Raw genomic sequence first — 26,008 nt, 5'->3', positions numbered from 1 at the left:
TATGGGCCATTGTGTCCAGGGTGTGCGAGTCTCAGTGTTCATGGATACACCGAGTTTCATAGTATTCAGTGCATTTCAGTTATGTATGTTGGGACCTACTGAGATGTGCTTCTTTTCTCAATGTTCAATGTGTTGGGTGTTGTGGGCTTGGATTAGCTGAGTGTTGCAGTTGAAATCTCAACAAAAGCGCAATGAAACAAAATATTGCAAAGTTCTGTTCAAGAAATTGAAAGCAGTTTCTTATTAGTACTTTAAGACATGATTTTCCCCCTTTTTGCTTGATTCCCTGTTGCATGCAATATTCCAGGTCCACACAACAACCAGGTGTTCTGCTTCTTTCCCTCTCTGTCTACTGATTTGACATTGACTTCACCCACTCTAATCCACACTTCCTTCTCAGTCCCTGCTCTGGACATTTCACAATCCTTCAATCTGATTGGTTAAAGAGATACACAGTAGCTTGTCCTGTTCACTCAGGTCCCAGATGCCCGGTTTCCTGAGTCAAAACTGCTTTCAAATCAGTCACTGAACAGTGCGTGACAATACCCAGCTTGATTTGCCCTCCAACTTTCCCCTCCCTCCTTGTGAGGAAGTGACTGACCTCCCCACAATGCAAATCTGGAAAACAAACATCACGTAGAGATTTGCATCCTATCTTTCCATGACATAGGGCATGTGCCATGAATCTTACCATTCATGAAGAAATGACTCATGAAATAACACTGGGCGGCCAGCTGGTGGCGCCGTCCAAGGAGTATAAATACTCGGGCGTGGGCCCAGCTTGCTCAGGATGTTTTTGTAACCAGGAACTAGTGATGTAACTAGAATCTCATGGTTGTGAAACAGTTGATTAAAGCCTTGTTTTATACTCAACCAAGTGCTTAGTGAGTTTTCTTACATCAATTTAATCAACTGAATATTGGCTCCATGCTCTGAATGATTCCGGGGACAGCCAGCTACGACTTCAACTGTAGAAAGGAACACCGACGTAGTAATCAATCCATCATGGACAAACTACTCAGACCCGCCCATCTTGACCTGGACCCAAATTCACCTACAACTGCTAAGGTATGGAAACACTGGTATCGTACCTTCAGCAACTTCCTCAGGGTGTGTGGTGAGAATGTTCCTGATAAATTAGAGATACTTGCCAATTATGTATCTCCTCATGTGTTTGACTATATCGAAGACTGTGTAGACTATGACTCCGCTATCCTAATATTACAGCGCCTATATGTTAAGGCCCCAAACAAAATTTTTGCTCAGCATCTACTGGCCACAAATCGACAACAACCCGGGGAATCACTTGACAAATTCCTTCAAAAGCTTCACAGGCTCAGCAAAGATTGTAATCTTAAATCTGTCACAGCTGAGTAGTACCAGGAGGAGTTAATTCGTGATTCTTTTATTAATGGGATTGCGTCTCCCTTCGTACGCCAGCGTCGCTCCACTCATGGGACGTCCCTACCATCATGGTTGGCAGCTCCCGGCCCTGTGCTGCTCCAAAGATTCGTCCGATCTTCCAAAAACGATCCCCTCGTCGACGAGGTGGAACTACCAGACGTTAATCCCACATATGTGCATGTGCGGTACCCTGATGGCTGGGAGTCCACCGTTTCACTCCGAGATCTGGCTCCCTGTCCAACTGGTCCCACGGACCCAACTGATAGAGGGACCCATAGTAATGATGCCGACACTCTGCGCTCCTTTGAGGATGACACCCTACCTGGGACATCAAGGGATCTGCCGGCTACTCCACCGGATCAACTTGGGGAGCCGAGCGCTCCCCACGGGATGGCCACCCGAAGCCAGGATGCCGGTCAATCCCCGGCTACCAAACAAGATGAAGCCAGCTCTGCGCCTGTGGGGACCCGCACCCGGAGTCATGATCTCCCCAGTCCCCCTCAGGTTTATCAAGGCGACAGAGGCCCCGTCGATCTACCAGTACAGACCAAGCGACCCAGGGACCAAGACATGGTCCGAGGAGACGCGCCTTCCAGCCACAAAGATCTAAAAGACTGCGGCTATTCGTGGTCCGTCTAATCCGCTAGAAGGAAGTCGGCGGACTTCCAAATCTTTCAGGCGGGAAGAATGTCATGAATCTTATCATCTTATCATTCATGAAGAAATAACTCATGAAATAACACTGAGTGGCCAGCTGGTGGTGCCTTCCAAGGAGTATAAATACTCGGGCGTGGGCCCAGCTTGCCTAGGACGTTTTTGTAACCAGGAACTAGTGATGTAACTAGAATCTCATGGTTGTGAAACAGTTGATTAAAGCCTTCTTTTATACTCAACCAAGTGCTTAGTGAGTTTTCTAACGTCAGCATGGAAGTCCAGTCTGTAATGGCACTGTGGTGTCCCTCTTTTACATTCTTGTTTAACAAATACAAGCAAATTAAGGAATCTTGGTATGATAGTGTTTAGATACTGACCTGGCTGGTGGAGAGGGTAAAATGGTTACTCATCAGGTATGTTTTATCAGTGAATAGTTTAGGTAAATCCATTTGCAGTTCCTTTGCCATCTCCCGCAGTCCAAGTAAGTGATTGTCTATTGCCATCCCAGTAATAGCCTAGAACATAGCCCAAAATGGGAAAACATTTAATTACTTTATATAAGCTAACATTTTCAAGTATAAACTCAAGGGCCGAGAAACTGGGCCATCTAGCACCCATTTATCAGGGGCTACATGGCCTCCTAAGTCTCCAAAATGGCGGGCAAGACGTGTGCACACACTCCCGACTGGAAGTACGCCGCCTGACATATTGGGTGAGGACAAAGGCTGAATTAGGCATTAAACACTTTGCATATATGCAAATAAGAGGCCCAATGCCTGCAACTAAAAAGGTACGTTACTTACCTCTGAATGGGGAACCGGGAGGAAAATAGGCCATTGTATTAATAAAGAATTACGGGATGTTACCCTCCTGTGAGGGTATGCCTATTCTCCCTTAAGACCATGTTCTTTCTGGTTACTGAAAAGGTGGGGTGGGTAGCGTGCTCTAAGTAAATGTCAGTGCCACACTTTGCCAGCTGGCAACAAGCACGAGAGATTGGCATAGTGGAGAGTCTATTTTTTTTCCCCCATCCCATCTGGCCTCCACTCAGTGCACCCACCCCACCACCCCATAACACAATGGAGTCCAGGTGGCATCTCACTACTCTGTGGAATATCTACCCCGAGAGGTGCCGGGGGAAGGCCCTGAGAATCATTAAAGACGCGAGCCACCCCAGCCACAACCTCTTCGCCCTGCTCCCGTCCGGTAAGAGATACCGAAGCATACGGTCTCGTACCAGCAGGTTTCGAAACAGCTTCTACCCCCAGGCCATAAGACTCATGAACGTATAATTTATTATTATTTATTACTGTTGTTTTATTTATTATTACTGTATTTCTATTAGTATTTTATCATTGTTATGCCATATTTATTTCAATGTTGGGAGGACTCGTAAAAATCAACATTTCACTGTGCAGTACACACGTCTGCTGCATATATGACAAATAAAAAATTGAATTGGAATACACCTCTTTTAGAACATTCCCAAAGCCATGTATTATAGACTGGAATATTACTTGGAATAATATGAAAATGAAGAGCCTTTACAACTACTTTTACAAGTTGGACGGTACTCAAGATTACTGCTGCAAAAAATTGAATGCAAGTAATTTATTTGGACACAGCATAGACTTTGTGACTGAATATATAGCATGGAAACAACAGTGTATTGTGACAAGAAACCAGTTTGTTAAACTCCTGATGAGCTTGCTAGTTACTTCAAGTGCTGTAGTGTGAGGATGTGTGGACTTCAAAGCAACAACTAGTATTTATATACTAGTCCTGCCCCTTCTTTCCTTGCCCCTGTACTTGCTTACTGTCACATCTCTAACTTTTTCCAGTTCTGACGAAAGGTCATCGATCTGAAAAGTTGGGCAGAATTTTCATTGGGCCATGGAGGTGGGATTGGAGGCGTGTGGGGGGGTTAAAATCTTGAAATCGGGGGGCACAAACCCATCCCACCCCCAACCCGGCTCCATGCCAGTTTCAAAGGAGGCGGGTACCTGACCCGCACGGGGATCCGCCTCCCCGAGGTGGGAAGGGGATTAGTGCCAATTAACTGCCTGTTAACAGGTAGTTAACAGGCAGTTTTTAGCCTAATCCCTAGTTTCATTCTTGAAGTGTGGGATTCCTGACGGCTCCAAACCACGCCAAGTTAGCAAGGCGGGCCGTCAGGCTGAAGGGCTCGGAGGGGTCAAGATGTCTGGTGTTCAGGTGAGTGATGGGTGCATGAGTGCAGAGGTAAGTGTGTTTGGTGTGTTTAAAGTGTTTAAAGAAGTTTTACTTACCTTTACAGCCTTCCTTCCTTCAGGTCTCGGGAGTCCCGCATCTCACCGGCACAGAAAGCAGAATGGCCACCAGCTGTCAAAAATTGCAGCATTCAGCTTTCTGTTCCAGGGAGATCTCTAAATCATCCTGAGAGGAAGGAATTAACTTGGAGTACAGATTGTCAGTGTTTGACAGCTTCAAACAGCTGTGAAACGCTGATATTTCAACTGTCAAAAGGTCTTGACAGATGAAATGTCAATCTGTGACATCACCTGTTGCCGGGTGGTCCTTAATTGGCCTGCTGGGCGGGCTCAACAAGGTCAAGCAAGTTGAAATCGCGTGGGTTGGCTACAACTCGATGGAGGCGGGACTACAACCCCGAAAGTTGTAGTCCCGCCTCCTACCCGCCTCCTCAATGAAAATCCAGCCCGTTAACTCTGTTTCTCTCTCCACAGATGCTGCCTGACCTGCTGAGTGTTTTCAGCATTTTCTGTTTTTATTTCAGATTTCCAGCATCCGCAGTATCTTGCTTTTGTTTTGGACGAGTATTTATATTGTGTCTTTAACATAGAAAAATGTGCCGGGGCTTCACAGAGACATAAGAAAAAGTGAACATGGAACGAAAGGAAAGATTGGGAAGCTGACCAAAAGCTTGGCAAAAGAGGTGGGAACTAATAAAGGTCTTAAAGGAGTAGAAAGTAAATAGTAATGATCACAGCCCATAATACATTGGCAGGCATCTAAATAATACAAGAGGAAAATAAATATCCCTTTTTAATAAAAAATAAAAAAGCAGTTGTTTATATTTTTAAGGACAGTTTTATTGTGCAAGGTAAGTTGCTGCATTACTTAGGAATAGTCTGCTTTGAAAACTTGGTTGAACTGTTTGATAAAGCTGTAGCGATGACACCTTGATTATATTATATTACATAAGAACATAAGAAATAGGAGCCGGAATAGGCCACTTGGTCCCTCGAGCCTGCTCCGCCATTCAATAAGATCATGGCTGATCTTGGGCTCAAAGCCACTTCCCTGTCCGCTCCCCATCACCCTTCACTCCCTTATCTTGCAAAAATCTGTCTATCTCCACCTTAAATGTATTTAATGACCCAACCTCCATGGCTCTTTGCGGCAGAGAATTCTACAGATTTACGACCCTCTGAGAGAAGAAATTCCTCCTCATCTCAGGTCTAAAATGGCGACCCTTTATTCTGAGACTGTGCCCCCGAGTTCTAGATTTCCCCACGAGGGGAAACATCCTCTCTGCATCTACCTTGTCGAGCCCCCTCAGTATCTTATATGTTTCAATAAGATCACCTCTCATTCTTCTAAACTCCATTGAGTATAGGCTCAACCTGCTCAACCTTTCCTCTTAAGTCAACCCCCTCATCTCTGGAATTAACTTAGTGAATCATCGCTGAACTGCCTCCAATGCAAGTATTGTGTCAACTATTGTGTCAACAGCACCATCGAGGATGCGGAATGCACTGAGAGCGTCAACAAACTGACCGCAGGAGCGTGTTAGCCCCTCTATTGCCTCCCCCTCCCAAGTTGGGAGTAAATTCAGGTACAAACATGAAAATGTCAAAGCTTCACAGGAAGAAATCAGTGCTTTGGGGATATAACCTTACCCCAACAACCACCCCCACCCCCCCCCCCAACCCCCGCCTCCCCGAAGTACTCAACTGGCCTAAATAAGAGTGAGGAAGGGAAAGATCTGCCTCCTGTTTCTTCTCAGTTACTCTGTTTCACATCCAAATTAATTAGGTCCAAAGGGCCCTCATTTGAGATGCAATTTTACCAGCTCAAAATAGTGCATCAATTTTAGTTGATGCAGTCATATTACTAGCAGGTTGGATGGAACAGGCCGTGATGTTTGAGTGCAGTGGTGGCGAGGGAGAGACACTATTCGGGCAGAATGGGTGAATAGGGAGGAATGACTCCTTAACAGTCCCGGTAACCCTCAATATAGTACAGGAAACTCTTTATTATCCGGCACCGACGGGACCGGCGTGGTGCCGGTTTATCAAAAAGTCCGGATTACAGAGAGGTATGGTTAAAAGGTATGAGAGCTCCGTACACAGCAACAAATCCAGGCTTCCCTGTTGCTTAGCAACATGTGCAGGAACTCTGGCCACAGACCAAGCGTCCCTGTTGCTTAGCAACAAGTGCAGGAGCCCCAGTTACACAGCCACAGATCCAGGAACTGCCACTAATATGAAGTAAAACTTACCTGAACCTACTCCTGAATTTTGCCGGTTAACAGAGATTTCCGGTTATTTAGGTGCCGGTAAATTGAGAGTTTCCTGTACAAAGGAGCTTAATAACAGCTGAAAACATTGAGAAAGCACAAGCAGGGTCCATCGACAGCTGAAAAGAAAAAAAAGGCACGTTGCCGGCACGGACTCGACGGGCCGAATGGCCTACTTCTATGCTCTACTATTCTATGATTTTTAATGCTTCAGGTTCAACCCAGTTGAGAGAGAGAAAGAGAGAGAGACAGTATTCAGGAAGAGTGGGCGAACAAGAGATTACTTTGGAGATGGGAAAGGAGAGAGAGCGTTGGATACTCGAAGACTGCAGAGCCCTCTTTGGTGGGAATAAAATGGTGAATGCTGGAAATCGGAAATAAAAATCAGACAATCCTGAAAGCATAGAGTAGGATCTGTCAACACTTGAAAGGAGAAAAGATCGGTGAACGTGGCAGAACTGGGTTGAACCTGAAGTATTAAGAATCATAGAATAGTAGAGCACAGAAGGAGGCCATTCGGCCCATCGAGTCCGTGCTGGCAATGTGCCTTTTTTTCTTTTCAGCTGTCGATGGACCCTGCTTGTGCTTTGTCAATGTTTTCAGCTGTTATTAAGTTCCTTTGTACTATATTGAGGGTTACCAGGACTGTTAAGGAGTCATTCCTCCTTATTGTATGTTGTCTGCGGAGGGAAAGGTGCTGTGCGCTATTTCCATCATGGTGATGTCACTTGTAAGCGATGTGATATCATCACCTCGGGGGTTGCAAACAACAGGTGTGCCAACCATCCTTCAGTGAAGGTGATGTCCCTTTAAATTACAATTTCAGTTTCCAATGAATCTCCCAACATTTCAGGCATCTATTTTATAACCAAGTTAAAACCTGTTGTGCTGTTATATGCGAACAACTTGTATCCGTGAATGTCAGAGAGACTTAAATTATTGCTGATAAAAGGAAATCAAATTTTCTGGCCCTAAATTAAATCTTATAATAGATTGCATCATAGTATAGTCCTGATGCGCCTTAATAAATTGAAACATCACAGCACAGTAGGGTGTCCTCAAACCGAGCCACTAAGACGTTATTTTAAAATGTGGATTTTTTTTCTTGTCTTGGGATCATAAATAACACAGTCTTTCCTGTTACAGAAGGAGATGAAATACTGAAAACTGGAAGATGTATTGAATAACTAATGGAAGTACTCAGCACTGTAAGTTATGAAAAACACCACTTACTGCTTCACTGTTAATGTAACTAATTAATTAATTGGCCCGTAAAAGATGTAATCAATAAAACTTTTAATTTGCTAACACAGCATTTGAAACTGAAATTATTTTCACTTACTAGAACAGTGTAATTGGTCTGTGCATCGATTGCTGCCCAGAGGAGCTCCATCTTTTTTGGGTTCTGCCATCAGAAGGCAAGCATCACACGTTAGGTTATTCATACTGGGCAGGCATATGCAATACGTACACTCCTTTTCACTCACACACACATCCCCCAACCCCTCCCCCACCCCCCGCCCTCATACATTTCACTAACTCACTTGGGTCACACGCACACTTGCATGGTACACACATTCCTTCATTAGCGCATACACATGGATGCATTCCGTTATTCATTCAGCTTTACGCTGGCATGTGCTCACTCGTTCGTTCTCTCGCATCCACGCAGACACGCCCACCTACTCACTTGTGCCCCCAGAGATGAGTGTCACGTGCATGCACTGACTCACAGACTCCTACACCTGGATACCGACTTACAACAGCAGTGAAATGGAAGGAGGAATAAATCAATATGTTAACAATGGCCCTGAGTTTGCCCCGAAGTACGCTTCGCACAAGGATCTCACAATCCCTGTGTCGAGAGCTTCGGGTTTTCCGGCATTCAATTCAAATCAACGGAGTGTAGTGGGGATCCCCTAGTGCGAGCTGCTGTGACGTCAACAAGCTGTCTAAGCAGCCAATCAAAATGCAGATTTCTCACAGACAGCGAACCAGGAAGTGAATAAGCTCTTAAAATTGTAACTTTTTAAAAATCTTAGAGCGAGCAAAACAAAGATTGGGGCTCTGACATGGGGAAAAGGCAAACCTGAAATACAGATGGACAAACTATTTAAAAAAACTTTAAAAAAAGGTATCTTATCAATTTAAATTTTTATTAAAATGGACAAATTTCACACTGCACAAAATTAAAATTAGTTTTCCAGGCCCTTAACATTTGTTTAGCAGTAATAACACTGTCAAAACCCAAGTTACATCTAATCCCTTTGGGGCTAGCTTTTAGTGGGAAATTTAACAGCGGTATTACTGCGGAAAAGCCGAAGTTTTCCTCAGTTTCAATGATTTATCTGATTACACAGATTGCCGGCAGGAATTCTGCATGCGCCAAATCCCACCAAAGTTGCGGTCAGTTTCAAAGGCGGAATGACGGCAAACGCTGCCAGTTCGCCATCATTCTGGGCCAATATAAAAGACAACATTAATTGGTATCTAAAAATAGCAAAAGATAACATGAGGGAAAGAAGCTCTAACAGGATAAAATTACAATTGGTTATTTGTACAGAAGAAATGTCCATGTAAGGTAGAAAGAAAAAGAAGGATTTCGACCCTGACATTATGATGGGGGATATTAGTATTCGAGTGCTTAATGCATTTGTCTGATGTTTTGCTCCTTGCCACTTTGGCAGAGGTGTTAACCCATTTAGAATGCCACTGCTAAAATAGCAGGGAGAGGAATTTCAGACAAACATGGTGAGCCTTCGTACACTTGTATCCTGTGGGGTCATAGTAGGATCGTGGGGAAGAGGGGTGGAGAGAAAAGTCAAGACAGACCAAAAGGAAAGCGAGAGTAGAGCAAAAAGAGAGAAAGGGTCAGAGAGAAAGAGAACGAGCAAGAGAGAGACGCACCGAGATCGAGGTTCCCCCATCTATCATTGCTTTTACAAAATCGAAAGCCCCTTTCGTTGCTGATCGGATATTATCAACTCTTCCTTCCTGGAAGCGACGTGTTGAAGCACTTTCGTAAGTTGGGACAAGTCTCCCATGGCATCTGGATTAGAAACAACAGCAGCAATTTTTTTAGCAACGTGGAAAGTTGTCACGGGGAAGGGAAATATGGGAGGACCAAAACCAATGTGAAGGATGAGCAGAATTATTTTTAAAGTAAAGAAACAAATGGTCATCGGGAATGGGGCATGTGTAAAACTCAGCTGAGAATTATTATTAAGTGAAGACTAGAAAAAGGGAACAGGCCAATAGAAAGGTAGATTCTAGGTAGCTGCAGGAAAGGATCCTAAGTCATGTTTTATATAAGGTAGGCAATAAAACAGACAGATCAATTCAGGATTAAATGTGGTAAACATATCAGAGAGGATCAGGAAATGTCAGATGTATAATAGTAATTTTTCACAGACTTCATAAATGATATGATGAACAAATTCTAGCTGCAGTCATTTTAACTTGGAATGTACAACTTATTTAAACATTACTAAAGCATGCATTATGAAGAACTTCAAGGAATTAAGTGTACCCTGGGCACCAGGTGGCTTGCATACAAGAATCTTCAAGGAAATGAGAAGAGGAATTGAGTGAGAGAAGCAATGACTTGTGTTCAACAGTGGGGAAGCAGCAGTAAGGTGTCTGACACACGCAGTGATTTGAATTGTGTGAGTGAACCGGGTTAAGTCATTTCAGAGCACACTTTTTAATTAGGCTGGGTAGTTTTAACAATCTAATTTAAATCATTCCTTCTCTGTTCCCTCTGGAGTTGCTGTCTTTGATGTTTGAAACATTCTGGTCTCCCCCAGCGTCACACGCCACAAGCACTTGCTCAGATACAAAACTTGAGTTTGTGAAGGGGTTTGCTGATTAGAATACACTCTGTCGCTGGAGCTGACCTTCCATTTCTTCATGCGAATGTGCATATCTGGTCTCAGTTCAGACAGCTTGCAGGCTCCGGTGGACCTCCTGCAACGCAGCGACACAAAATCAAATCAATTTTATTTGCCATATGTATTACTACAATGGAATGTTTTTACTCCCCGATCACTTCCACAATAGGCTGTGGGAGCTCACAGAGACACGTCGCTATTCTACAGCGCCATGTTCAGTAAAAGTCAATTCAATTGCGTCCAATGGCAGTGGGAATGCGATGTCCATCAGCCACTCCGTCTCCGTGGGCTCCTCCTCCCTGTTGCCGGCTCCACAATATGGTGTCCTTCTTCTCACGCTCACTGTCTGGCCTCAGGTCTCCATGCCTGGCTCTCCCTCCTTCCCCTCGAACTGTGAGCTTCCCGCACTGTCACCGGTTCAAATTTGCAACACACGGTTGCCTTGTGGTCTCCCACACAGGCTGCCCACACCGGCAGTGAGTGAAGGAGATGGTGCACTTCAGCCTGGAACAGTGAGCGAACCAATCAGTGAATTTTGGACAGCACCCTCAGATACGCACTCGGGATTTGCATCCCTAACCAGCCCGAGCTCAGAACAAACAAGTTCAAAGTCCTGAACCTGGGCCACTGCACTGATACTAATCAGGTTGTGTGTTGCAGTAAACAGGAAGCCCATGTTGGCAAGTTAATTCAGCAGATTCAAATCATCCTATTGTTCACCGTGACTTTCCAAGTACCAGGCGTGTTGATCTGATCTGAATGTGTGTACGGCTGGTGAAACTCTGGTCAGCCCATAAGCATCCTGCTTTCTCTGACACTGCCACTCTTCCCAGTCTCTTCCCATCTACTCCCCCTTCCCCCCTTCCCCCCACCCGTGCTGCCTCTCAGGACTAAAGGAGATGGCCGGCTGGCTCATTTCAGGCTGGGAGCAGCTTACTTCTCTTAAGCCAGTGCCTGTGGGCGCCGCTAAATTTTCAGGGTTCCGTAAGTACAGGAGCTGCACCTGAGGACATAAGGATGGCAAATGTTAGCCCAGGCTTAGAATTGTAGTATGATACAGCACAGAGAGAGGCCATTCGGCCCATCGTGCCTGTGCCGGCTCTTTGGTAGAGCTCTCCAATTAGTCCTACTCCCCTGCTCTTTCCCCACAGCCCTGCAAATGTTTTCCCTTCAACTATTTATTCAATTCATTTTGAAGGTTACTACTGAAGTGTTCCAAAGGGAACAGAAACAGGGGAACTGCGGACCGTTTTAGCCTAATATCAGTAGTGGGGAGGGGGATGGTGGAGGTGGGTGGAATGGTTGCTAATTCTATGGATGTTCCTGAGCTAAAGGACAAAGAGTTGGATTTCTAAATTAGGAATTGTCAGCATGGATTTATAATCAACCAGTTGTGCCTCACAAACCTACTGAAGTTCTTTGAAGAGGTAACTAAATTTAACCAGCAAGGGCAATCAGTGGCTATAATCTACTTAGACTTTCAGGAAGCATTTGATAAAGTTCCACATGTGAGCTTTAATCTCATTTAGAAACCTCATGAAATTACTGGAATATTAGCTAATTGGATTGTAAATTGGTTTGGCATTGAAAAGCAGCAAGTGATGATAAATGGAAAAACATCTGGCTAGAGGGTAATAACTAATGAAGTTCTTACAGACATCTGTTGCTCGTCCCCTGCTTTTCACACTAACCAGAAGTGATGCTGAAGAGAATACTTGTAATATCATAAAAATTCGCCACGCTGTTTGGCTAGATGGTGCGTATGAGAGATTGATAACATTATGAAAGATTAGGATCAATTGAGTGCATGAGATTAGGAATGGCAGATGGGGTTTACTGTAGATATCAATAGAAGTATATGCACACTGACACAAGAATTGAGATACATTATGAAAGCATCCTATTTTGTAAACGTAATGAAGGGACATAATTTTGAAACAATGCAACTCAACCCTGGAGGGGACCTTGCTAAGGTGTCATGAGTACAGTTTTGTTTTTTCTTGTTTTTGAGCTAGAGAAACCTCTTGTTCAGTGCAGGACCTGGGCACACTCTCCCAGCTTGCACTCGAATTAGACTACTGCTAGCTCAAAGGGAGGCTTCATGGCCTCACTGGAGAGTGAGATGGTTGGGGAACGGACAAAGGCACCCCTTAAACCATACCCTCTCAGCAGCTTCTGTGTCTACCCACTGCTGAGGCAGAGGTAGGACTTAATGAAGGGATGTCCAGTAGTGAAGTGGAAAAGAAAAACAATAGGTGATTATTGCTCATTCACTGAAAGTGTCCAGTCAATATGAAGCTGTTAGCATCAATCCTATTGCTGCATCACAAAGACATTTGATGACATACTGGAACAAGTTGGTTTTTCTTTGGATCATTGGTGATGACAGATTTGGAATATTTTGGGTATCTTACCTTCCAAAGGACATAAGTGAGAGTTTGGAAAAAGATGATTCCAGGCCTTGGGGCTCTATGTTTTGAAGAGAGACTCACAAAGGACCCATAGATCAATTAGCGTAATGTTGGTGGTAGGAAAGATGTAATTTAAAAAATTCAGAAACTGAAAATATAATTTCAAAAGGGAAGGTCATGCTTGACCAACCTTATTGAATTTTTGAAGAAGTAACAAAAAGGGTAGAAAAGGGTAATGTAATAGATGTAATATACTTGGATTTTCAAAAGACCTTATTTTCGTTCAACAAAAGAAAGTCAAGAAGGACAATGAAAGAGCTTCTTAAAATGCTGCGACATTGGGTCAAGTTATTGATGCTGAACACAGAAAGGCCATGAATATAAAACTAATAAGCCTCAAGCAAATTAGAAGGGATATTCCAAGGTTAAGTAGCAATAGAGACAACTGAATGATATGTGGACCACGTTGGTTGTTACAGTGACAGGAACTTGGAGTTTCATCTCAAGGAAGGAATCTGATCAGGGGAGAATTTTTTAAAATTCATTCAGAGGATGTGGCTTTATTTATTGGCTTGCTAGGCCATTTCAGAGTCAAGGGCAGTTAAGAGTCAACCACATTGTTGTGGTTCTGGAGTCACGTATAGGCCAGATTTCCTTCCCTAAAGGACATTAGTGAACCAGATGGGTTTTTACGACAATGATCACCATTACTGATACAGGAAACTCTCGATTTACCGGCACCCAAACAACCAGAAATCTCGGTTAACCGGCAAAATTCAGGAGTAGGTTCAGGTAAGTTTTTCTTCATATTAGTGGCCGTTTCTTGATTCTTGGCTGTGTAATCGGGGGTTCCTGCACTTGTTGCTAAGCAACAGGGACGCTTGGTCTGTGGCCGGGGTTCTTGCACCTGTTGCTAAGCAACAGGGAAGCCTGGATTTGTTGCTGTGTACGGAGCTCTCGTACCTTTTAACTATACCTCTCTGTAATCCGGACTTTTTGATAAACTGGCACCACGCCGGTCCTGTCAGTGCCGGATAAAGAAAGAGTTTCCTGTACTGGCTTTTTATTCCAGATTTATTTAATCAAATGAATTTAAATTCCCCAGGGATTTGAACTCTTGTCACCAGCTTATTAGTCCAGGCTTCTGGATTACTAGTTTAGTAACACTACTACTGTTCCCTTGGCAAAATATAACGTTAGATGGGTATTTCTCAGTTTTGTTTGCTGCATCTTTTGAGACAGGGAGAACTTTTCCAAATCCTTTGTTCAAGAACCATGATAGCAGATTAAGTTTGACATGGTCTGTGGAAAGAACAAGCATGATCGGTCAAACAACCCGTGCCCATAATGTGCTTTCTTATGTTTTTTTTAAAGTCAGATTGGTGCACATTAAGGCTCAGTAAACTTCTACACATACTGCAGAGGCTCACCTGTAAAAGGATAGCTGCAATGCAACTTGGACAAAGGCATCAGGACTCATCTTCTGTTTTTTGATAAAGTCTTTGCCAAAAGCCTTAAACCGGTAGACATTTAGATCAATGTTTTCTATCGTCCTGGAAAAACGTAATATTAGCAAAGTATAAGATGCATTTATTAGTGTCATAATCTGCAGGATTTGCATTTCCTTAGATAATCGGCATGCACATCTCATTTTATGCTAAAGTTAGTAATTATGGAAATCATCACCAGCGCAGCAGTGAAATGACCAAACCAACTTAAAAATGCAGCACTGTAATTACGTTAATAACTGTTCCACAAAGAAACTCTTGTCAAATATCCTTTTGGTGTGTACCTTTGGAGTTTATCAGCTGCTGAAGTTAAGTATCCATGGGTTTCAGGGTCACATTTCCACCTCAGCCTTCTTGGAGCAGGCAGTTCACAGACAGAATCCGCTCGTACTAACTTCCTTGAAGTCTCTTTGCTGTAAGATACATCACACATACCTAAAATATTCAGCATTTGTGGTCTGCAATATAGCACCAGTGATGGTTTTAAATAGACTTATAGAAATTCTAACTGAATATAATGCCAAGTGAAGTCTGACATTACTTCAGTGTTCCACCAATTTCAGTGTTAATGAAACATGGGGCAAAGGAAAGATTCAACTCAATCTTGAATTTTTTCCATGTTTCAAGACTGCTCACAGGACAATCTGCTCCTTAACAATATTAAAACTTAACCAGCACGTGGACGCTTTAGGGCCGAGCTCTGCACAAGTGTGCCTCCATGCATATCCAGAGCTCCAATTTCACTGATGAGTGAGCTATGTGGGACCAATAGTATAACTCAGGTCTGCCAGCTCCACACCTCTCTAAGCATTTACCATCTTAAACTTGGAACAGTAGTATAACCATGCCCCATGATGTTCTTACAGTGTGATGTGAAACTTACTAAATGGTATAACAACATGGCAAATGGAATTAAAGTAAATTCTAGTGAATAAACTGTCCCTTCATATATGTTTTACATTACCTTAATATAGAGGGGTGACTTATACAATAGCAATATTTAGTGTGTTTTTACTGAAATGGCAACAGTAAATAGAGGTGTGACTTTTATGACATACTTTTTATGATATAGTCAATCTCCAACTATTGCAGATATGTGCTGGATTATCAGGAGCTCGATGGTGGCTTTTCCACTGTTTTAACAAAGGCACTAGCCCATTTAATGGATTAATGTCTGCATTAAAATAGCAGACAAACTAAACGTAAGCATAAGGCATAGGAAATAGGAACAGGAGTCGGCCATTCGACTCCTCAAATCTGCTCCGCCATTCAATAAGATCATGGCTGATCTTCTACCTCATCTCCACTTTCCTGCACTATCCCCACATCCCGTGATTCCCTTAATATCCAAAAATCTATCGATCTCTGGCTTGAATATACTCAACGACTGAGCCTCCACAGCCCTCTGGGGTAGAGAATTCCAAAGATTCACCATCCTCTGAGTGAAGAAATGTTTCCTCATCTCAGTCCTAAATGGCCGACCCCTTATTCTGAGACTGTGACCCCTGGTTCTAGACTCCCCAGCCAGGGGGAACATCCTCCCTGCATCTACCCTGTCAAGCCCTGTAAGAATTTTGTATGTTTCAATGAGATCACCTCTCATTCTTCTAAACTCTAGAGAATATAGGCCTAGTGTACTCAATCTCTCCTCGTAGTACAATCCCCCCACCCCAGGAACCAGTCTGGTGAACATTTGTTGCACTTCCTCTACGGCAAGTATATCCTTCCTTAGGTAAGGAGACCAAAACTGTACACAATACTCCAGGTGTGGTCTCACCAGGGCCCTATATAATTGCAGTAAGACGTCTTTACTCTTATACTCAAATCCTCTTGTAATAAAGGCCAACATACCATTTGCTTTCCTAATTGTTTGCTGTATCTGCATGTTAACTTTCAGTGATTCGTGTACAAGGACCAACATTTCCCAATCTCTCACCATTTAAAAAATACTCTGCTTTTCTATTTTTCCTACCAAAGTGGATAACTTCACATTTGTCCATATGAATGTGTAAAGCATTCTTATGCTAATATCGCATTGTAATTTTTAGCCCATAGCCTTATTTGCTGTTGGTCTTTTTTGTGAAATTGAGATGTTAAATCTTAACGCTGGCTTTAAAGCTCTCCTCCAAATGTTTGAAGCCCAACTATTCAGTGAGCTTGATAACTCACACCTGCTAAGAAAACTTTCTCTGTCATGAAGCACCTTTTTCTGAAAAGGGGCAGCTGACATGACATGATGGAGAGGTACTGATACACTCTTTACATTGCACCTTCCACAGTTATAGTACAGCAAACGTGCCCTCTCATAAAACCTTAAATCCCTCCGAAAATCCCGCTATTCCCACTGTTCATCTGCCGCCTCTGGTGAAGTTACCGATTAGCAAATCTTTTCCAAGTTTGAGTTTTACAAAATAGGAATGAATGAAGTGAGAAAAACAGCAAGAAAACAATGACATACATGTAACAGAGCAGATGTTCAACACATTGTACAACCGCAATGCCTTCTGCAGGTGAGTGTTCATAGACCAGCCCACAGGCTCCATCTTTTCCAACAATAAACTGCAGGAAAAATGGAAATTGGTCAGTATTTTCATAATTAAACTATATGTAAGAACATAAAAATTAGGAGCAGGAGTAGGCCATACGGCCCCTCGAACCTGCTCCGCCATTCAATAAGATCATGGCTGATCTTCGCCCGCAACTCCAATTTCCCGCCCTACCTCCATAACCCTCGATTCCCCGAGAGTCCATGCAAGGCTGTGTTATTCTGAGGTCGCCCCAAAGATTAAAAGTCAATTGTTTACTAATATACCTTCTGATAACTCTCCATTCTGCTACTTTGCCTCGATAAATGTACAGACAACACAGCTGCTACTTCCAACTATGCAGGAGTCTTTTTCTTGCATTAGGTGGCACATCATGCAGTCGGAGGCCACTTTAACAAGGGCTGGTGTCTCGTGAAATTGCACAGGAGTATCTTAAGACAACAAATTTAACACCAAGCCACATAAGGAGAAATTAGGGCAGGTGACCAAAAGCTTGGTCAAAGAGGTAGGTTTTAAGGAGTGTCTTAAAGGAGGAAAGAGAAGTAGTCAGGTTTAGGGAGATCAAGAAAGCTTGTAGAGAGGGGCCAGCAGACCACAGATTCCTTGTAGCCTAATATATGCTCCAGCAATCCTGGGTCAACAAGTGTCGATTTAATTCTGTATTTCAACTTCGGTGTTTAAGGGGCAAAGTTCCAGTCAGTGAAACTGCCTGGAATTGAGCTCTGCATGCAGGAGAAATAGTGTGTGAAGCTTTTCACTTGTATTCTGTGTACATTAAACTTTGAGTTGCAGTAGTTCTTCTGCTTCTGGCAGACATGTGGAGATCTGGCTCAAACACGAGCAACTCTCATCTAGTTAAAATCTCATAGAGGAATGACAACCTGGTCATATCTGTCTGGCATTGTAGATAGTAGACTTTGGCACAGAGTACACCATTCTCAGCAAGCCCATTGATCTCCATGGTTTTAGATGCAAGTATTGGTATAAATACCATTTAAAATAAACATGTTAATTTTTAAAAATTCATTCACGGGATGTGGGCGTCGCTGGCAAGGCATTTATTGCCTATCCCTAATTGCCCTTGCGAAGGTGGTGGTGAGCCACCTTCTTGACAACGGAGTGGCTTGCTAGGCCATTTCACAGGGTCTGGCATTACATATTATAGGCCAGACAGGTAAGGACAGCAAAATAACAACAGAAAATGCTGGAAAAACTCAGCAGGTCAGGCAACATCTGTGGAGAGAAATTTGAGTTGACGTTTCGGGTTTGACCCTTCTTCAAAACTGGAGAGAAAAGGAACTAGATCGAAGGCAGGGCTGCGATCGGACAAAAGAATAAAAGAACCAAAAGAAGTAAAAGAGATTAGAAGCTAGACGAGATGGTAATATGCTGGGATTAGGTGTAAAGTGTACTGGCAGGGCAAAAGATAGCTGCCAGGTGTGAGAGAGAAACAAAAGGAAAGGGGGGGGGGAGGAAAGGAGTGGAAAAATATAAGAAAAAATGAAATAGGGGCCGAGGTTATGATCTGAAATTGTTGAACTCGATATTGAGACCGGAAGGCTGCAGAGTGCCTAATCGGAAGATGAGGTGCTGTTCCTCGAGTTTACGTTGAGCTTCCGTGGAACAGTACAAGAGGCCAAGGACGGTGAGGTCCGAGTGGGAATGGAGCGGTGAATTGAAATGACAGGCGACCGGAAGCTCGGGGTCACCCTTACGGACTGAACGGAGGTGTTCCGCAAAGCGGTCACCTAATCTGCGTTTGGTCTCCCCAATGTAGAGGAGACTGCATCGTGAGCAGCGAATACAGTATACTAGATTGCGAGAAGTACAAGTAAATCGCTGTTTCACCTGGAAGGGGTGTTTGGGGTCCTGGACAGTGGGGAGGGGGGAGGTATAGGGGCAGGTGTTACATCTCCTCCGCTTGCACGGGAAGGTGCCAGGCGAAGGGGAAGGGCTGTTTGGGGTGATAGAGGAGTGGACTAGGGTGTCTCGGAGAGAGCGGTCCCTGTGGAATGCTGAAAGGGGAGGGGAGGGGAAGATACGTTTGGTGGTGGGATCACTTTGGAGGTAGCGGAAATGCCGGAGGATGATCCGTTGAATGTGGAGGCTGGTGGGGTGAAAGGTGAGGACAAGGGGAACCCTATCGTGTTTCCGGGAGGGAGGGGCAGGGGTGAGGGCAGAGGTGCGGGAGATAGAACTGACACGGTCGCGGGCAGTGTCAACCACGGTAGAGGGGAATCCTCGGTTGCGGAAAAAGGAAGACATGTCTGAAGCACTGATGTGGAAGGTGGCATCGTCGGAGCAGATACGTTTTGAAGAAGGGTCAAACCCGAAACGTCAACTCAAATTTCTCTCCACAGATGTTGCCTGACCTGCTGAGTTTTTCCAGCATTTTCTGTTGTTATTTCGGATTTCCAACATCTGCAGTATTTTGCTATCGTACCAGGTAAGGACAGCAGATTTCTTTCCCTAAAATGGCATTAGTGAACCAGATGGGCTTTTACAACATGGTCACCATTACTAACTTTTTATTCCCGATTTATTTAACTTCTCCAGCTGTTGTGGTGAGATTTGAGCTCTTGTCTCCGGATGATTAGTTCAGGCCTACTTGGATTACAAATTCTGTAACATTAACTCTATGCTACTGTTCCCTTTGTTATGTTGCTGCTTATGTTAAACTAGAAGAAGCCAAGGAATGTCATTCGAACACATTTTAGCATTCATCCACTAATATCACCAACAGAAATTTTGAGGCTGATATTTTTCAACATTGATGTGATCTTTGTTTATAGGGAAAAAACACTCCCACAATTAAACTTTCTCGATGGATAATTTGTCGTTGCACAGATGAGCCCTCTGTCCATTACCTGCATGGTTTTGTCGTACCAGCGATTTGCACTATTTTTGTACCAGCCACCTCCATGCATTATCTGCAGAGCCAGGTTCATATCGGTCTGCTCAACACCACTTGGGGCATCTAAACACAACAGAAATATGCAGCGTTCGATTGCATCCAGAGAGTCTCGGTTAGTAGAGTCTGCAAAGAGAAAGTTCCGAAACTCATTAACTGAGCCAGCAGATTTTCAGATACCCCCATTGTAATTAATGCCACATGTTTCATGATAGAGCTGGAGGTGCCTATGGTACTGTCGGGACACCAGCTGTACACTCTGTTGAACTGCTACTTCCAAAAAAGATTCACAATACACCTGCAACAACAACAACAACAACTTGTATTTATATAGCGCCTTTACCATAGTAAAACGTCCCAAGGCGCTGCACAGGAATATCTTAAGACAACAAATTTGACACCGAGCCACATAAGGAGAAATTAGGGCAGGTGACCAAAAGCTTAGTCAAAGAGGTAGGTTTTAAGGAGCGTCTTAAAGGAGGAAAGAGAGGTAGAGAGGCGGAGAGGTTTAGGGAGGGAATTCCAGAGCTTAGGGCCCAGGCAACAGAAGGCACGGCCACCAAAGGTTGAGCGAATATAATCAGAGATGCTCAAAAGGGCAGAATTAGAGGAGCGCAGATATCTCGGGGGGTTGTGGGGCTGAAGGAGATTACAGAGATAGGGAGGGGCGAGGCCATGGAGGGATTTGAAAACAAGGATGAGAATGCAGGTGAAATACAGTTCAGATAGCAACCATCGTGCGATATTTATGCCAAGTGTTGATGCAAAGTGATTTTGGCAAACTAATTAGTGTAATTTGCGAGATGCCACTCAATTTGAATTTAGATGTTGGTGTCAGGCCATCTCCGGGCGTTGATCTGACACTGCCTCACTTTACAACAACTGCAGTGATACTGCAACTAATGGAAACCAAAGTGTGAGAAGTTCTGAGATGATTTGAATCTTTTTACTGTCACCAGAGACCACTCAGCTGATCACATTGGCATGAGCATTTGGAAGTGGACAGTTCCATCTTCCAGCCCAGATACACAGCTGGCAGTCTAGCTAGGGTTTGCGTTGCTTTCAGTAGGTACTGGTCTCAGAGCAGTAGTGTAATCATCATTATTTTGTATCTTCTCGCTGTTCTCTTGGGGACCAGTGTGAAGATTCCCAGGCTGGTTAACAGTCTGACAGGCCGTGACGTTAACGCTCCTTCCATGGCTGTAACCGTCTTTATACCCGCCGATAGGGTGGGTTTTATGGGCTCCCACAACCCATAGGATCATAGAATGGTTACAGCTTGGCCATTCGGCCCATCGAATATTTAAATATTTATCTGCACAATGTTCTACAGGCGGCTACACTGGCCCAGATCCTATATATTCAATAGTTTGTGTGCTTCAGAAGCTGAACACAGAACCTAAGGGGTCATGTATCATTGTTAAATATATGTAATCGAGGACAATGTTGGATGAATCTCTGGGTGCAGATATGCAGTCACTTTTGCATTACTGCAAGGCAGTAAAGGTGGGGGGGCACCTACACCCACCGGGCGTGAGTATCTGCGAGTATCCCGTTGGATGTCAATCCAGAATTCAAAGCCAGAGCTCCGACTCCACTCCACTTGTCTGGAATGGGGTTCGGACCCTGCACCTTCTGGCCCAGCAGCGGAAATACTGCCACTGCGCCACAGGCTCACTCTCTGTAGTATAATGATGCCCATAAACAACTCAGACAACAGGTGAAAGAAACTGAGGCAGTAACTTTGTTACATACATCTTTTCTGTACAGAATGTAATCACTTGCAGTGACTTGTAGGTTGTGGTTACCCCTGCACTGCTGATCTAAGGCATGCCCATGTTCTCAAAATATATTTTTTTTAAACTTTGCTTCAGTTGATAAAATACGCAAAAGGTATAATGGATCTTCTGAACAATTTTTAAATTAGACTTGACACTGCACTGGAGTTAAGCCCAATACTTTGGATATGCTCTCCCCAAGGGGACTTGCACTGCAGCACTCTAGTCAGAATGAGACTTGACTCCAGAGATATGCTGTCACCTCCGTGTTGCTGTAAAACAAAAACTGCCTTGCAGTGATGCAAAAGTGACTGCACACCTGCACCCAGAGATTCATCCAACATTGTCCTCGATTACATATATCTAACAATAATACATGACCCCTTGGGTCCTGTGTTCAGCTTCTGAAGCACACAATCTATTGAATATATAGAGACTGGGCCATTGCAGCCAACCGTAGAACATTGTGCAGATAAATATTTAAATATTCAACGGGCCGAATGGCCGCCATTCGTGCTGTAACCATTCTATGATTCTATGATATCTGCATAAGCACATTTCTAGCTCTAAATAACAACTCATATTTGCCCTCTCCCAAGAAGTTCAGATCCATTGGCAACACATGAACATCAAAACAGCACGTCTACAGGCTTAGGTCTGAACTAATACATTTCCTATAGGTTGTAAGTGATTGTCATAACCATGAATAACGTTTTGCTTTTTCATTAAGCATCATTCTGTTTGAAATGTGTAGTAATGATATATTTAATACCATATATGCTTTCAGTAAAACATTTTTCCACATTTATTATATATAACTGTTCAAAATTGATTTTGTTTGATATTTCTAGAAGATTGTGCAATTTATGTAAAGGTTGTGTGAAGTACTCAGCGATGCAAGGGAAAAATAAACTGACCAAAGTACAGGAAACTTTTTTTTATCCGGCACGGACAGGACCGACGTGGTGCTGGTTCATCAAAAATTCCGGATAACCGAACGCTATAGTAAAAGATACGGAGCTCCGTATAAAGCAACAAACCCAGCTTCAGAACAATGGGCACAAGTTGCAAGCGTCTCTGTAGCTTAGCAACAGCTGCAGCCACACCCTTGCACAGCAACAAATGGAGTAAAAAAAGTAATAAAAGTTACCTGAACCTACTCCTGAATTTTGCCGGTTAACCGACATTTCCGGTTATTTAGGTGCCGGTAAATTGAAAGTTTCCTGTACTTGTTCAGTTTGATGTACCACATGCAATGTTGAAATATGAAAATTGCTTCATCAATGTGCGCAGACACTGTCATGTATTTTATCTCTGGACGAAGCCAATGTATTTGTACTTAATATTAACTTTTGAAATCATTTGCTCAGTGTGTCAGCAGCATTGTAAACCTAGCAGGAAGTTGCCTTGTTTGCCAGTTCTAGTGAAATAGTAAAACAAATCTAAAAGAACAATTTTGTTAGAAATAGGAAACATAGCAAATTTTACCACCATATTTACTATGTTACTACCATATACATCCCCAGCATCGAAGCTTTGACCACGCTCGATCAGCTCCAATGGACGGGTCACATTGTGCACATGCCCGATACGAGACTCCCAAAACAAGCGCTCTACTCGGAGCTCCGACACGGCAAGAGAGCCCCAGGTGGGCAGAGGAAACGTGTAACATCCCCACCGACACCTGGGAATCCCTGGCCCAAGACCGCACAAAGTGAAGGCGAAGAATCCGGGAAGGCGCCGAACACCTCGAGTCTCTTCATCGGGAGCAAGCGGAAGCCAAGCGCAGGCAGCGCAAGGAGCGCACGTCAACCCAAGCGCCCCACCCACCCGCCCCTTCAACCACTGTCTGCCCCACCTGTGACAGAGATTGTGGGCTGGATTTTAACTCGGGCGGGTTGGGGTCGTGTAATCCGCATTTCGTGTTATCCACACAAATCTAAATCGATGTGGGAGATTGATGCGAATTTAACTTAATTGGCCAATTGAGTTCCAGCGTGTGGGAACCCATGGCAACTGAGTTTTTCCAGTCTGAAAGTCGCCTCCGATGATGTCATCATTGCTGTTGCATTTAAGGTCTGCAACAAGCCTTGCTTCTTCTGCAGACTGCCAACCTTTTAGCCTTTGCTGCTACAGGGACCTGGAGGCAGAACCGCCAGCGAGAGACCTAGGTCTGCTCCAAGATTTGACGACGTTGCCCTGCAGGCTTTAGTTGAGGGAGCAAGAGCTCATAAGGAGGTGCTCTTCCCTTCATCAGGGAAGAAGACGCCTCCCCAGCAGACTAAGGCTGTGTGGCTGCAAGTGGCAGAGGAGGTCAACTCCTTAGCGGTTACCCGCAGAACCTGGATACAGTGCAGGAAGAGATTTCATGACCTTCTGCGCACTGGAAAAGTGAGTATGACTTTCCCATCACCCTCAATCTGATTCCCATTGCCTCTCCTCACCAGCACTCAGCTTTAGCAATCTCTTCCTCCACATCCCACTTGACACTGACATCCATGCACCCTTATCCATTCTCTTTCTCTCTATGGTCATATTCATATAACTATTCGACTATGCAGCCCTCACACTCCCTATCACTGTGATGCTATGAAAACAACTGACAACACACAGGGAGGGCCCTTGGTCTTGCCACCTCACTCCATCTTTGTCTCCTTCTAAGTATCTATGCTATGGAATCTCTACACTCACTCCTTCATTCTCACTCAACCTCCACTTGTCTCCCTCATTGCAGGAAAAGAGAGCTCACAATAAGTGAGAAAGAGCGAGGACAGGAGGAGAGCCACCCTCAGTAGCCCACCTCATCCCCTGGGAGGAGGCGGTCCTGGAGATCATAGGAGTAGAGGACGATGCGCAAGTGGGGGATGGACAGACTGGTGCATCACAGCAAGCTGGTGACAGAATAGTTTTCCATCTCTCATTGACACTGCATGAGTCGCTGATAATGATTCTGAAGCTCTAACAGATGGACTAATGATCATCTGCAATATGCAATGTGCAAGTAACCTTGGCATCACATCTCTGACTCTTCCCTTTACTCCCCCACAGGACCATCGCAAGCACCCGTCCCCACGAGCCAGTAGGAAGAGCCTGAACATCAAGACTCCTCAGAGGAAGCTGCAACCTCTGAGGGCACAGCGTCAGCCGAATTAAGCGCACCCAGCACCAGCGCAGACACTCACACCTCAGTGGGACCTTCGGGACATAGAGTCGTGTTGTCACTTGGCGTATCACAGCTCACAAGTGAGCATCAGCAGATTGTGGAGAAAGGGACAGCAGTGGAGAGTCCTAGTCGGAGGGCGCAGGACTCTGCCAGCTCAGCTCCGCTGCATGTCGACCCTCTGCCTCTGGGTCCATCCATAAGATCAGTGGTGCTGGAACTCCAGGAACAGATGCAGGAGTCTCTGGCAGGTTTTGTCTCCAGGGTCGCTGCGAGTGTGGAGCGAATGGAGGAGTCTATAGCAAACATGAGCAGAGCCTTTGTGGAGTCACTGGTGCATGAACGCATCACCATGGAAAGGATGGCAAACTCCATGGAGGTGATAAGTCGCCAGAGTGCAGAAAGCATGGTGAGTGTTCAGAATAGAATGACATCTCTGGCGGAGCGATGGTCATCTATTGAACAGAGAAACCAGACCTTCATGGAAGTCCTTCTGAGTAAGACTGCCAGTGCAGATACGGGTCCCCATGGCCCCCCTGATATGCAGCAAGGTGCTCTCTCAAGCCACTTGCAAGCGCTGAGGGGGACCTGACCCATGAGAGGGAAGTTGGTGGCAGACATCAAGGAAGTGGGGGCTCCTCTCCAAGCGCTCACACTTCCATGCCACTGCAGAGCCCTCGGTCAGAGCCCCACCAGAGTCCCCACACAACTGAGATCGGCGTCTCAACCCCTGCACAGCCGCAGGAGCAGCAGGCTGTTGACGAGCCCTCACAGGTTCGCAACCCCAGAGGACGCCTGCCATAGGTGTCGAGACAGGAGCAGCAGGAAAGTGAGCAAGGGGCCTCCACATCTGCTGAAGCCACAGGGGAAGCACCACGTAGGAGCAAGCATAAGAGAAAGATACTGCACAAATAGTCACAAGGGTAGTCACTTGGGTGAAATTTGATGTTTTATGTGGAAAAGCCATCAGATGAATAATGTAAACAAAAAATTTTATGGCTACTGCTGTAGTTGTGGCGTGTGTCATTTCACGAATGGGACTTCCACATTGAGGGCTTAGGATTACTTGCAATTGTCAGTATGGTGGTCAAATTGCTAGGAATCAGTTGGTTCTGGGCCATTGTCAATGCTCAGGTAAGAAGCTGCGAGGCAAAAGTGCTTGAGTGGCTAGGCTAAGCAAATCTGGCCAAGATGACTGCGTTCCTTGCATCCCGGGCAGCTATGTTC

General features: G+C 44.5%; 1 protein-coding gene across 2 annotated transcripts in view; it reads right to left on the bottom strand.

Moving 5' to 3' along the window:
- chata (choline O-acetyltransferase a) overlaps window positions 1-26,008 on the bottom strand; it is a 46,869-nt gene that overhangs the window by 3,124 nt on the left and 17,737 nt on the right. For both annotated transcript variants that reach the window (XM_085970532.1, XM_085970533.1), the window contains 7 exons: window positions 19,800-19,969; window positions 16,845-16,945; window positions 14,671-14,799; window positions 14,309-14,431; window positions 9,485-9,626; window positions 7,920-7,982; window positions 2,436-2,573 (listed from right to left, as the gene is read on the bottom strand). In XM_085970532.1, the coding sequence (XP_085826658.1) occupies window positions 2,436-2,573; window positions 7,920-7,982; window positions 9,485-9,626; window positions 14,309-14,431; window positions 14,671-14,799; window positions 16,845-16,945; window positions 19,800-19,969 (866 nt within the window). The remainder of the gene's footprint in view (window positions 1-2,435; window positions 2,574-7,919; window positions 7,983-9,484; window positions 9,627-14,308; window positions 14,432-14,670; window positions 14,800-16,844; window positions 16,946-19,799; window positions 19,970-26,008) is intronic.

Source organism: Somniosus microcephalus, chromosome 29 (genome assembly GCF_052327205.1).
Source record: "Somniosus microcephalus isolate GS21.2 chromosome 29, FLI_Smic_1.0, whole genome shotgun sequence".
NCBI lineage: Eukaryota > Metazoa > Chordata > Chondrichthyes > Squaliformes > Somniosidae > Somniosus > Somniosus microcephalus.
Note: the sequence above shows the minus strand (reverse complement) of the source record. Positions and strands in the feature narration are given on the sequence as shown.